General features: G+C 41.3%; 1 protein-coding gene across 4 annotated transcripts in view; it reads right to left on the reverse strand.

The window, feature by feature from the left end:
- Window positions 1-13,652, reverse strand: part of USP25 (ubiquitin specific peptidase 25) — a 147,095-nt gene that overhangs the window by 98,347 nt on the left and 35,096 nt on the right. For 3 of the 4 annotated variants that reach the window (XM_084619796.1, XM_084619797.1, XM_084619798.1), the window contains exon 3: window positions 11,949-12,093. In XM_084619796.1, coding sequence (XP_084475922.1) covers window positions 11,949-12,093 — 145 coding nt within the window. Of the gene's footprint in view, window positions 1-11,948; window positions 12,094-13,652 lie in introns of those variants that run through there. The other variant, XM_084619799.1, reaches the window with a different exon arrangement.

Below are 13,652 nucleotides of genomic sequence, written 5' to 3' on the forward strand. Positions count from 1 at the left end.
CACTCTGCAAGGCCGCAGGAGGGGGGGCACAGGAAAGAAGGAAGGAACACATTATATTGTACAAAGATGACCCTTATATGTGTACCTCTGTGATGTCAAACCCAGAGTCATTACAGTGCCATTTTCACTTTCTTTCCTGTTCTTAAGGGCCAGAGCAAAGTCAAACAAAGCAGCTATGCCAGGGGTTACTCCAGCCTAAAAGCAATGTTAAAAGCAGATGGGAGGTGGGTGACAGAATGGAGAGCTACAAACTTGGGAGTTTTAGAGGAAAGGAGGTGAGGCAATTTGTTTACATGTCCCCTTTCACTGCCTAGCCTTCGTAACTCATTCCCAAGAGCTTCTCTTTTTAGCCTTCCCCTGTTAGATTGGCCTGCGGTGGAGTCAGTATCCATTATTTTCCCAGTCTTATATAGCTGTGGATACTTTCTGTTGAATCAAAATAATACACTGAGTGTGTGATGTTACAATCATTTCCATAGCTACACAACAATACCAAATAGAAGTGGCAGCTAAGGAAGGATTGTTGATATCAAAACGACAGTTCTTTTCTCATATCTTCAGAAATTAGACAGAGCACTGGCCCTTCTCCCACTGCATTCCTCCTCACCAGCTTCCACCAAGGTCTGTGTTATTTGGTTGAAATTCAGTTTAATTTAGATATTGAGCCCTTAGGGTCAGCAACCACGTCTTCTTACCTGTAAAGCAATATACTTAACTATAGCACTCTAGTAATAAACAAGAGCAAGAACAACAGCAAAGTAACTCATTTTACTTTAAGTATCTTTGTGATGCTTGGAAACGGTTCCTGAATTGATTTTTTTTTTTTTTAAGAACATTTAGAGTCTCAGGATTGTAAATCTCACTTTAGAGGTGGCCAAATACATTATGAAATGATACACTCAGCTGATAAGGAAGCAACACTTGACGTATTATGGATTTTAGTATTCTGTACATGCCAATTCAGACAAAAAACCTGGCAATTTACAAATATGGTACCACACCTGCAAACTGAGAGACTTGGCCATTCAGAGCTGGAGTAGGAACACTTCACTGATTGTAGATAAAAAAAAATACATTAATAAAAATTCCAAAGAAGAGGCCAGCAGTGAAGCAGTTGGGAGTGTTATCCAATGGGCAGCATATTGATTTAGAGCTCTGATTCACTTGTTATTCAAAAAAATTAAAAAAGTAACAATTTCAGTTTCTATCATCGCCAAAACCATTTAATGAAGTTACAGGTCTACAATTTATAAGTATCTGTCGTTCTGCATTTCCCACCCATTTGCTGGTAGTCACTTAGCAACCCTGCAATCTCACTGGAAGTTTCCTATATTTCCAGTTGCAGAGTGCTGGTATTGATCACAACTAATAAAGGATGGTGAAAGGTTAGTTTGGGGTATATTGGAGGAAAGCAGGTTCGAATAAATGGGCATCCCCATTAATTAGGTGAATGTAGGATTATGTTAGTCACTTCTTCGGAGAGGTGGAGGCTTCTGCAGCCATTCCTTTTTCATTGGGGTTGATAAGAAAATCTTTGAGTTATCTGCATCTTATACAAAAATTGAAAGAGTCAATATTTAAAGTGAAAAATATAAACTTGGAAATCTCATTTTCTTTGCGCACACACGAACAGCATCTAAGACAAAACACACAGTAGTTTTATCAGTGCAAACTACCCGCCATCGAGTCCAGACATAAGTTCCCATTGATAAAAAAAGCAAAGGCTGCCAAAATATTTCAAGGTCAAAGTCAATTGACACTTTGCCAGAATTGTATTTTTTTTCCTTTTTCTGGTTTATGGAAAGCATATTTTTAATATTTTAAATGTGTACTAACATGTACTATTAGCCTAAATGCTAAGAACGACATCACAAAAATTTACTGTTAATTGCATTACTGCTAATTGTACTAAGAACAGAAGTTGATCATATAGTATTAAAACAGAAAGGAGAATCCCCATCTACGCTTTGTTTCTAAAAATTTTGGTAGTGAAAAGTATTTTTAAAGATGACATGTAATTACACATCACCAGACAGCTTTACTTTATAGGGTGCCTGATCCCAAGCCCACTGATGTCAACAGAAATGCTCCAATTGGTTTCAAAAGGCTTTAGCTCAGGCGCTATATGATTTTCTTTTATAAATTGTACTCACATCTCATGTGTTCATATGCATTTCTCTCTAAACAAGCAGTTATTACCTATTACTTATCTCTCATCATATACACAGTCACTGTAACTAATTTGGGTCACTGGATATCTAAACGGGAACAGCAGAACCCATAGTTAAAAATTGATGTTACCTAAACTTCCTTTTCTAATGTACTTCGAGGACATCTGTTCTGATTGTTCTCTATATAATTATTCCTGATGCTCCAAGCATGCATGGTGTCCTCCCAAGAAAAATTCAAACAATCTTGTTTTTTTTAAAAAATTGGATTAATATTTTGTAGCTAGTTAATTCTTAAGTGGACTGAAGTCTTTTGGTGCAATACCTTGAAAATGAAAGGGCCCAAGGTAGCTAAATTTGAATTTTGTATAATCATTGGTTAAATTGGCTGATTGTTCCTTTGATCTATGACGTTCTGTCGATCTAGGAGTTTACAGAGTGCTGCAACACAGAACCAGTGGCTTGTGGTTATTGAATAGCGACTTCTACTGGAACATGATGAACCTACTCATTTTAAAAGCTGATCCTTTGACTGATTAAGTAGGAATTTAGATTTTGGAGCTAAAGTTTCTGAACTGAAATACCTACAGTGAGGGCTTGTGTCTGGATTAGGGTGACCAGACAGCAAGTGTGAAAAATCAGGACGGGGAGGGTTATAGGAGCCTACATAAGAAAAAGATCCCAAAATCGGGACATCTGGTCACCCTTGTCTGGATTACTATTGATTCATAGATTTTAAAGTAGAAGAGACCATTAGATCATCTGGTCTGACCCATATAACACAGGCCATATGTAGAATTTCACCCAGTTACTCCAGATTTGGCCCTACTAACTTGTGTTTGACTAAAGCATATCTTCCAGAATAGCATCCAGTCTTGATCTGAACATTTCAAGAGATTAAGAAACCAACACTTCCCTTGGCAGTTTGTTCCAATAGTTATTCACTCTCACTGTGAAAAATATGTTTTATTTCTGATTTCAATTTGTCTGGCTTTAAATTCCAGCCATTGGTTCTTGTTATACCTTTCTCTGCTAGATTAAAGAAACCATTAGGACACAGTGTTTTCTCCCCATGAAGGTATTTATACACCATAATCAAGTCACCTTTGGACCAACCCCTTACAAACGACCCTGTAAGAAGCACTGAATTTATTCTCAAACTTTGCAGCCAAATAGGATGCTGTTGTTTTGTCCCACAATAAAATCACCTCTTAAATTTTGTTAATAAGCAAAGCAGCTCCTCAGAGTTATGCCAATGGCATTGAAACATCAGTTTGAGTCAAAGACTCAAGAATGCTATATCTGCTGTTCAGAAAGATTAGTTTTGAATGGGGAGGAAGGGGACATGATCTTTAAAAGGTCTAGCTAGGTACACTAGTGACCTCTAGTCACAATTAGTGTACAAAGATGAACAGTGGAACTACTGTTGGAACTTGCTTTTGCTTTTGATATAGTTTTTAGTTTGGTTTTGTTTTTTAATCTAGGCACCAGTGTGTATCTGTGATGCCCAAGGTCCAGTGTTTGAAACCCTCCCATAATAAGTGAAAACATTTCACTTACGCTAATAACCACACCACTGGTCCATTTTTTTCCAACTCATATACTCAGTTTGCTTATTCAGGAAGTTCCCATCAGATTTAAAATAAACTATTCATACTCTAGTTTAACAAGTTTTGTGTTTTTGAGAGACAATTATTGCATTATTTGAGTTCTTAATGTCAAAGATTTTACCAGAGTGAAATCAATGGCGCTGAAAAGAAAAAGCAAATGGGAGGAACCTGGAAGAGTGAGCAGGCTATGAAAGGTTTCAGAGTAACAGCCGTGTTAGTCTGTATTCACAAAAAGAAATGGAGGACTTGTGGCATCTTAGAGACTAACCAATTTATTTGAGCATAAGCTTTCGTGAGCTACAGCCCACTTCATCGGATGCATACTGTGGAAAGTGTAGAAGATCTTTTTATACACACAAAGCATGAAAAAATACCTCCCCCCACCTCACTCTCCTGCTGGTAATAGCTTATCTAAAGTGATCACTCTCCTTATAATGTGTATGATAATCAAGTTGGGCCATTTCCAGCACAAATCCACCGTTTAACAAGAACGTTTGAGGGGGAGTGTAGGAAAAAACAAGGGGAAATAAGCTTGAATAGAGACTAGGAGTGGCTAAGTCATTATGCAAGGTAACCTAAGTTAATTGTATCCAATTTGCAAATGAATTCCAATTCAACAGTCTCTCGCTGGAGTCTGGTTTTGAAGTTTTTCTGTTGTAATATCGCAACTTTCATGTCTGTAATCACGTGACCAGAGAGATTGAGGTGTTCTCCGACTGGTTTATGAATGTTGTAATTCTTGACATCTGATTTGTGTCCATTTATTCTTTTACGTAGAGACTGTACAGTTTGACCAATGTACATGGCAGAGGGGCATTGCTGGCACATGATGGCATATATCACATTGATGGATGTGCAGGTGAACGAGCCTCTGATAGTGTGGCTGATGTTATCAGGCCCTGTGATGGTGTCCCCTGAATAGATATGTGGGCACAGTTGGCAACGGGCTTTGTTGCAAGGATAGGTTCATGGGTTAGTGGTTCTGTTGTGTGGTATGTGGTTGCTGGTGAGTATTTGCTTGAGGTTGGGGGGCTGTCTGTAGGCAAGGACTGGCCTGTCTCCCAAGATTTGTGAGAGTGTTGGGTCATCCTTCAGGATAGGTTGTAGATCCTCAATAATGCGTTGGAGGGGTTTTAGTTGGGGGCTGAAGGTGAAGGCTAGTGGCGTTATTTTCTTTGTTAGGCCTGTCCTGCAGTAGATGACTTCTGGGAACTCTTCTGGCTCTATCAATCTGTTTCTTCACTTCAGCAGGTGGGTATTGTAGTTGTAAGAATGCTTGATAGAGATCTTGTAGGTGTTTGTCTCTGTCTGAGGGGTTGGAGCAAATGCAGTTGTATCGCAGAGCTTGGCTGTAGACAATGGATCGTGTGGTGTGGTCAGGGTGAAAGCTGGAGGCATGTAGGTAGGTAGGAATAGCGGTCAGCAGGTTTCCGGTATAGGGTGGTGTTTCTGTGACCATTGTTTATTAGCACTGTAGTGTCCAGGAAGTGGATCTCTTGTGTGGACTGGACCAGGCTGAGGTTGATGGTGGGATGGAAATTGTTGAAGTCATGGTGGAATTCCTCAAGGGTTTCTTTTCCATAGGTCCAGATGATGAAGATGTCATCAATATAGCACAAGTAGAGTAGGGGCGTTAGAACAAAGCTTCCTCAGCTCTCGTCCCCTAAGTCAGCCATAAAAATGTTGGCACACTGTGGGGCCATGCGGGTACCCATAGCAGTGCCGCTGATTTGAAGGTATACATTGTCCCCAAATGTAAAACAGTTATGGGTAAGGACAAAGTCACAAAGTTCAGCCACCAGGTTAGCCGTGACATTATCGGGGATAGTGTTCTTGATGGCTTGTAGTCCATCTGTGTGTGGAATGTTGGTGTAGAGGGCTTCTACATCCATAGTGGCCAGGATGGTGTTATCACGAAGATCACCGATGGACTGAAGTTTCCTCAGGAAGTCAGTGGTGTCTCGAAGGTAGCTGGGAGTGCTGGTAGTGTAGGGCCTGAGGAGGGAGTCTACGTAGCCAGACAATCCTGCTGTCAGGGTGCCAATGCCTGAGATGATGGGGCGCCCAGGATTTCCAGGTTTATGGATCTTGGGTAGTAGACAGAATATCTACTGTGCGGATTTGATCTTGTGCTTTTTCAGGGAGTTTCTTGTGTGGGCTCGGGGGTGCAAGCTAGGGATGAGGGGCTGGGGGGTGCAGGAGGGTGCTCCGGGCTGGGGCCGAGGGGTTCAAGGGCAGGAGGGGAATCAGGGCTGGGGCAGGCGCATGGGAGGGCTCAGAGGTGCAGGCTCCGGGCCATGCTTACCTCAAGCGGCTCCCAGAAGCAGCAGCATGTCCCCCATCTGGCTCCTCCACAGAGGCACTGCCCCATCTGCAGGCACCGCCCCAGCAGCTCCCATTGGCCACAGTTCCCAGCCAATGGGAGCTGCAGGGTCAGTGCTTGGGCAGCATGCAGAGCCCCCTGGATGCCCCTATGCCTAGGAGCCAGAGCGGGGGACATGCGCTGCTTCCAGGAGCCGTGCAGACTGGGACAAGCCCCAACCCTACTCCCCGGCTAGAGCGCCAGAGCAGGGCAAGCCCCGGATCCTGCTCCCTGGCAAGAGCTCAAGGGCCGGATTAAAACATCTGGAGGACCAGATGCGGCCCCTGGGCCATAGTTTGACCACCACTATCCTAGACTCAACTTCATGGGATTTCTTTGTTCTTAAAGTGTTACCTTTTGAATGTCCCATCCAATCAATTCCACAGTTCCAGGGAATGTTGTGAGCACTAATGGGCAGTACCCTATTGATTTTGATGAAAATCAGAAAACCAGAAGTGGGAAATAGGTGAATGAGGAGCCTCTGGGATCCAGTTTGCAGACTCAGCACCTTCTAACAGCTTTACTATTGTCTACAGATCAAAGAACCAATTGATGGCAACCACAATCACCATCCAGCATAATGCCAATCCTCATCTCAGTCCATCCCATCATCCCAATATAGTTTAAATTTTGACATCCAGAATGACTCATCTTCCAAACAGAAAGAAAATAAGCAAGAATGGTGGAGGGATATGGGTAAATGGTGGTGAACACTGAGCCCAACACAGGGAGAGAATGAGAGCAATGGTATTGGGTGTGGCACACAGAGCCCATGGCATGTGCCAGAGGGAGGAATCAAGGGACATACAGCCCTTGGCATGACAACAAAGCAGTGGAGTTGCAGGGGGTCCCTGAAATAGAGAGGGAGAAGCGTTTGGCACACATGTAGTTTATGGGGAAAAAGAGGAATGCAAGGAGCCCCTAAGTGTGTGCAGGGAGCTCAGCCTATAGAAGCAACAAAGCCTGTGACCCTCTAGTTCAGGAGCGGGCAAACTTTTTGGCCTGAGGGTAAATCAGCAGTCTCTCCCGTTTTCCCTTCTAAGTTTTACTCTGGCTCTTAAACTAACAATATCAATCCCCTTCCAGCAGTGATCATCATAACATGCATCAGGTTTTGGAAATTGTATGGAGGGCCAGTTAGGGGAGGTTGTGCTTCCCCAAACAACCAGGTGTGGCCCAGCCCCGCCCCCATATCACATGCCCTCCCCCCCCCCCGCTTCTTGCCCCCTGACAGCTGCCCCGGGACAGCTGCCCCATCCAACCTGCCCAGTTCCCTGAGAGGCCCCCAGAACCCCTGCCCCCTCCCCCACCGCTCCCTGTCCCCTGACTGCCCCCCGCTGCCCCATCCAACCCCTCCTCTCATTCCTGACTGCCCCCCCGATCGCTGCCCCATCCACCTCCCCTCCCCCGCTCCCTTTCCCCTGACTGCCCCATCCAACCCCCCCTCCTTCCTGACTGCCCCCCCAGGACCCCTGCCCCCATTCAACCCCCGTTCCCCACCCTCTGACCGCCCAGACCCCTATGCACACCCCCGCCCCCTCCTCTGAACTCCCCTGCCCTCTGTCCAACCCCCCCGTTCCCTGCCCCCTTACTGCGCTACCTGGAGCGCCAGCGGCTGGAGCCGAGTCAGGCCAGGCTCTGCAGCTGCACTGCCCCAGCAGCTCGCAGCCCCGCCGCCCAGAGTATTGCGCCGGTGCACAGTGAGCTGAGGCTGCAGGAAAAGGGGAAGAGCAGGGGAGGGCCAGGGACTAGACTCCAGGGCCAGGAGCTCAGGGGCAAGGCAGGAGGGGCCCATGGGCCGTAGTTTGCCCACCTCTGCTCTAGTTAATATAGTTCCATAAATGTACAAGGGACTTTTACACGCATAAGATTGTCTCTGCCAGAGGAGCTTAAGAGTTACAGAGAAGAATAATTTCTATACATGAAATGTTTCAGACTAACAGCCGTGTTAGTCTGTATTCGCAAAAAGAAAAGGAGTGCTTGTGGCACCTTAGAGATTAACCAATTTATTTGAGCATGAGCTTTCGTGAGCTACAGCTCACTTCATCGGATGCATACCGTGGAAACTGCAGAAGACCATGAAATATTTCAGGACTTGAATTTGATACAATTTTAGTGGCATGGGGGGGGGTGAAATTTCTTTACTTTAGAACAGAGGGGCGTGTGGTTATTTCTGTCAGGCTTGGCTGAGGTCTGACCCAAAGACAATATTTTTCGAAAATGAATTTCTCCCCCTTTCACTGCTTCTTCCTTCTCTAGCCCTGGATTCTTTAAGTTTCTCAATTAAAAAGGAGAAAATAAATACTATGTTTAACAATGTAACAATCCTGACTAACATCCCCAGACAAAAATAAATTGAGGTGAGCTGTTTTAAATCATATTACTAAAAGGACTGAACTTCAGGTAGAAAGTGCTTCAAGTGCTCTATAATGGCACAGCTTTATTTAACACTTCTGTACTTCCCTAGGTTTGTGTGTTGTTATAGGCGCAGTGCTCCTTCTGCAAAAAACTGCCAGGTCTCTTTTGTAATGCCTGGGATCCACATGACAGCCAAAACCTCTAGATCAGAATTTTTGTACAGGTGTATTGCAACAACCCAACATTTAACAAGTTTTCATGCTATGGTTTCTATTTACATACACACAAACCGACAACTCCCACTTGCACATATAGGGGATCAAATCAACTGTATATGCAGCTGTTGGTGCTAGAAAACTGCATGCAGGTGTTGGGACATGCACAAGTGAAGGCTGTATTAAGACTTCTGTAATAATGTGGCTTTTGTGTTTAATACTGAATTAATTTCGGATAAGTAGTAAATTATCAAATTTATGAAATATAAAGCATTGTTGGAGGTAGGAGTGGAAACGTTCTTTATTTTCATTAACTAGTCATGGTTTTAAAATCTTAACAATCGAACATTCAATTAATAGCTTTTCCAATTGCCGACAAGCCAATAATTTGCTATAAACAGGGTCGGGACAGAAAACCTACTACTCTTGAGGAACTTCAGTTTCCTAACACTTCCTTCCGTGTTGGATAATGTACTTGGTGGCTCAAGCAGATATTTTATTCTTTACTAAGTAAGCATCTTTCAATAGCATAGATCCAGTTAAGCCAATAACCTCAAGAATAAGCCAACAATGCCTTTTTGCTTGGCATGCACTCAAAAGCCTCAACAAACGGATATTTTTTGTTCCCTGGTAAGGGACTGAGTTTCCGGTATTTATCTATTGACCTCTTATCCCCAGTCTGGATGGCTGAGAAACTATAGCACTCTGCATCTAGATGACTCATGACATCTTAAAATTTCAAATGAATGTCAATGATCAAGCAATAAGGCATGATGTGATGAGTTTATCTTGAGATAATTACACCTTGGTGGGGTATATAATGGGGTTCAACACATTTAAATAGCAAGACACTCATCAGTTTTACACAGTGTTGCAGATTTAAGTGGCATCAACATCCCTCTTCATGGAATGGAATGATAAAGGTTAAAGTAATCATGTTATTGTGTTTTCGTATTTTGTCTTAACCCACATTTGCTTCCATTCTCCTCTCAAATCAACCACTGTCCTATTCCCACCCCCACCATACTCTGATTGCAACAGACTGTCCTGGTGATTTGTTTTGAGCTTTTTCTATTTATAAAAAAACTGAACAAATTTAGTGGATGCGATAAAGGTACTTATCGGCAGAGAGTGGACTGAGCAGAGAATAATGTAGCTTACAAAGTTTCTCAAAGTTCTGCAAAGTCTCCTCTCTTCTGATATGCAAGAGTTCTGCTATCCCAGTCAGGGATTTCTCTTCATCAGAGACAGCCAAAGTAGGCTGAATTGTTTAGTGGTTTTCTCATGTACAGAAATAAACTAGGATGAGACTCCCAAATACATTCATTCTGTGACCTAAAGCTAGCCTGCAAGGAATTAAGGATTCTCTAGCTTTGATGCCAATGAACTTGAACAGTCATCAGCAGATAACATAAGGGACGTCAGTCTCCAAAATGTTAGTGTTTTTACTCCACAATGGTTCTTACTTCTAGATTATCTTTCAATTTTTCATCAGTTTCACAGCCATAAATATTTATTTTTTCTAATGATCAGTGCTGCAAATTAAACATGGATTTCAAACTCATAATGTGCTCTATTTCGTGCATTCTGTGGGCCATATTATACCCTCTGTTACACCCTATACAACCCTCTTGTCTCCAGTAAGGTTACATGGGGTATAAATGAGGGCAGAATGTGGCTCTGCAACTGGACTTCTTTCCATCAGTAGAGTAGTTAATGAAACATGAACAACAAACAACAACAGAAACCAACTCATTATCCCATATCGGTACTTGCTCTGGAATAACACAGTCATAAATATTGCAGTAGCAAATTCCTGTATCTCAGAAAAGTATGCAGATGTAATACTGGATCCATACAGGAAGCTGATATGTTAAGTATGCACCATTTTGGTACAGAAGCTTTTCTGACTTTACCCAGACCTAAATTACTTTAGTTACACAATATTTTGATATTTAATTTATTCTTAGGAAATTCTAATTTTCCACAGCATATCTGATAAATTGTATGAAGGGAGATCAGAAACAGAGAAGATTAAATACACTTTTCTGCACTGTACGGCTGAAAACCTAAACTAGCTCAGTTATTCCAAAACCTAAATAAGCTTTAAAATTATATAAATCTACTCTTCCAACTCCAAGTTGTTAGAGACAAAACTAGATTTTCTAATGGATAATGTCTGCTTAAAATAATATGAAACCCTAACCCTGAACAAAAATGTCTTTACTTATGTTACCACCGCTTCCTGAAATAAAAACTAAGAGCAAAAGCCCATGCTCTTCTAAAGCAGAATTCCATTGACTTCAATGAAGGCATGCAGATTTCCACCGCTTGGGGGGTCTGGTGCAAAGAATTTTAAAATTTCAATTTTAGGTTTGTGTTTAGAAGAGATTAGAAACACAAAAACAATATTAACAGAAAATTCAGAAGTTACTACAGAACTCAAATCTATTATACACCATTCAATATACTCTGTTTCTTCCACGTTATTTCTCTTATCTCTTTAGAGAATAATTTCTACTTTAGGTAGCAAATGCTGAAATATGTGAACATAAAGCATTTATAAGGGGGCAAGACGAGTGTCCTCTCCAGGACTGAAAATACACTGTACACTCTTAACGTAAGAAAAAGATCAACACAATTAGGGAATAATCAGAAAATAATGCCTCCCGTATGAAACAATCTTAACCATTTTTAATGGTTTATCTTTTTCAAGAGACAACTGCCAACTTCTTAACAAACTTGGGAGTTAATCCTGAGAGGCAGAAAGCATGCTTAACACCTGCTGTTATCAGTTACCTCATGGACACCACTGACTATCAATATAGGGTCCTTAAAATGCATATGTGGTAACTTCTATAACATTGTATTTATAGCTTTAATATTTATTTTTATTCAGGTTTGAAGTACTCCTGTGTTTGTGGACTTTTGCCTCTCTTTAAAGCTACTTACCCTTCTTGAACTGGCATGCCCCAACCAGGAACCCAACAATGGGAAAAAATATGTTGTAGGTCCAGTTCAATTTCTAACTAATAGCAAAAAGGAAAATGTTAAAAAAAATCAAGAGAAGTAACTGAAGAAAGTAAAATTTATGCTGAAACAAACAGGAGCAACTGAAAACCTAGGAAATGTGAAGTTAGGGAATTTACAAGCAGAACTGATGGTAAATCTTGTACAGTCAAGTTCTCAGTTTCTTTGCTTTTAAAATAGTTTATACAGAGAAAGAAATACCTACTTGTGTCTGCCTGGCTGCCCACACTGATGTATCTGTCATTGCCAGGAAGTGCTGTTTGATAGTAAGTTGCTTCCTCCTGCTGAGGAACCTTGGCATTCTTTGTCGTAAGGAAAGTCACCGCTAATTCCAAGTTCCCATTGCTGTCCTTTAAATGTCAACAGAAAAAGAGACTTTGTTTGTTTGTTTTTTTTTTTTTTTTTTTTAATTTAAACAGTAGGCCAGAATGAGTTTGTTATGATCAACTTCAACTGTCATACAACCAACTGCACTTCATTTTTTCCGCATGAAATTCTGGTTAGAAAGCCACAACCTAAAATCATTTTAACTCTTCAGACTTTTATTTTATATACTTGGCTAGTTTCTAATCAAATAATGTTGTGGGCATAATGTCTACTTCCAATTATAAATGACAGAGCAGTCAACAGGTTTCTTCAGTAATTACTCTTCATTACAGTTGTACCCATCAAAGAAGAAATTAGTTAAAAAGGCACTGTAAATTATAAATTTCAGATGGCATTCTCATCTAGTGTAATTTGGCTCATCTAGCTTCATTGACTTCAACAGAACTAAGCCAAGTTATGCTACCTGAGGATCTGGCCTTTTATTTTTAAGGCTACAGGTATTCTATTGTTGACCTTTCCTCTAGTCTAAATTTAACCAGGATTAACAGACATACACACACAGATGTTAAAAATGCAGCCCCTTCCCTTCTTCTTTCGATTTTTTCTTGGAGAAGGAAGGAAAAGGTTGTGTGTGTATTTTTGTATAATAAATTGAAAGGGAAGCTTGAGGGAAGGGGAATTTTGCTTCCTTGTATGGGAAAGAAGCGTGGCGGTTTCTACTCCTGCCGCACCCCCACCCCCCAAAAAATTCAGGTCTTGTTTGCTCTGCAAGAATTTATGACACCTGGAGAACTAGTGAAATGATGTTATCACAAGAGTCAAAAGAGAGCAAATGAGGACAAATTAAGACAGGAAGAGATCCTTATTCAATCTGCCGAAGGGTCTTGTCTACATTAGAAAAGTTGTATTGCTTTAACTAAACCAATGTATTTAACCCACCCTGAGGATGCAGTTATATTAGCATAGGGGTATCTTATACCAGTACAGCTGTTCCAGTATGGAAAGGGGAAGAAGATATATAAATTATAAGGGATATAACTGTTTTGACTCTACAGTGGGACGGTAGAGTCACTAATTACATCGCTTAAACAAAACAAAACAAAAAGCCACCACCTAGCAAATCCTTAGCCAACAGTCAGACTGTGCACAAACTGTGCAGATGAGGCCTGAGATGCTTTAGTTTTTGTTGACATCAGTGTCTTCAAATTCAGTGCCTAATTAACATTTTGGCTGAATAAATATTTTGTTAAAGATTCATTCCCTGAAAATCTGCCCAGACACTTCAGAGGTCCACCAACACATAACCAGGGAAGACCACACTTCATTCTCCTGATATTTCTAAGGTAAAAAACCACCATTGGGAAATAAATAAATATATATATTACACACACACACACACACACACACACACTACATATATATAATAATCCTCTCAGGATTTTTTTTTTTTTTTGGGTGCATCATAAAATAGCAGGGATGTTAACAGTGATCTGAGAGATGGCTAGAGAATATTTTCCTTCTTTTTAAACACACCCCACCCAACACATCAATTGATATTAATATCTAACCAGATATCAATTTT

Source organism: Lepidochelys olivacea (genome assembly GCF_965140295.1).
Source record: "Lepidochelys olivacea isolate rLepOli2 genome assembly, chromosome: 1".
In the NCBI taxonomy this organism is placed as follows: domain Eukaryota; kingdom Metazoa; phylum Chordata; order Testudines; family Cheloniidae; genus Lepidochelys; species Lepidochelys olivacea.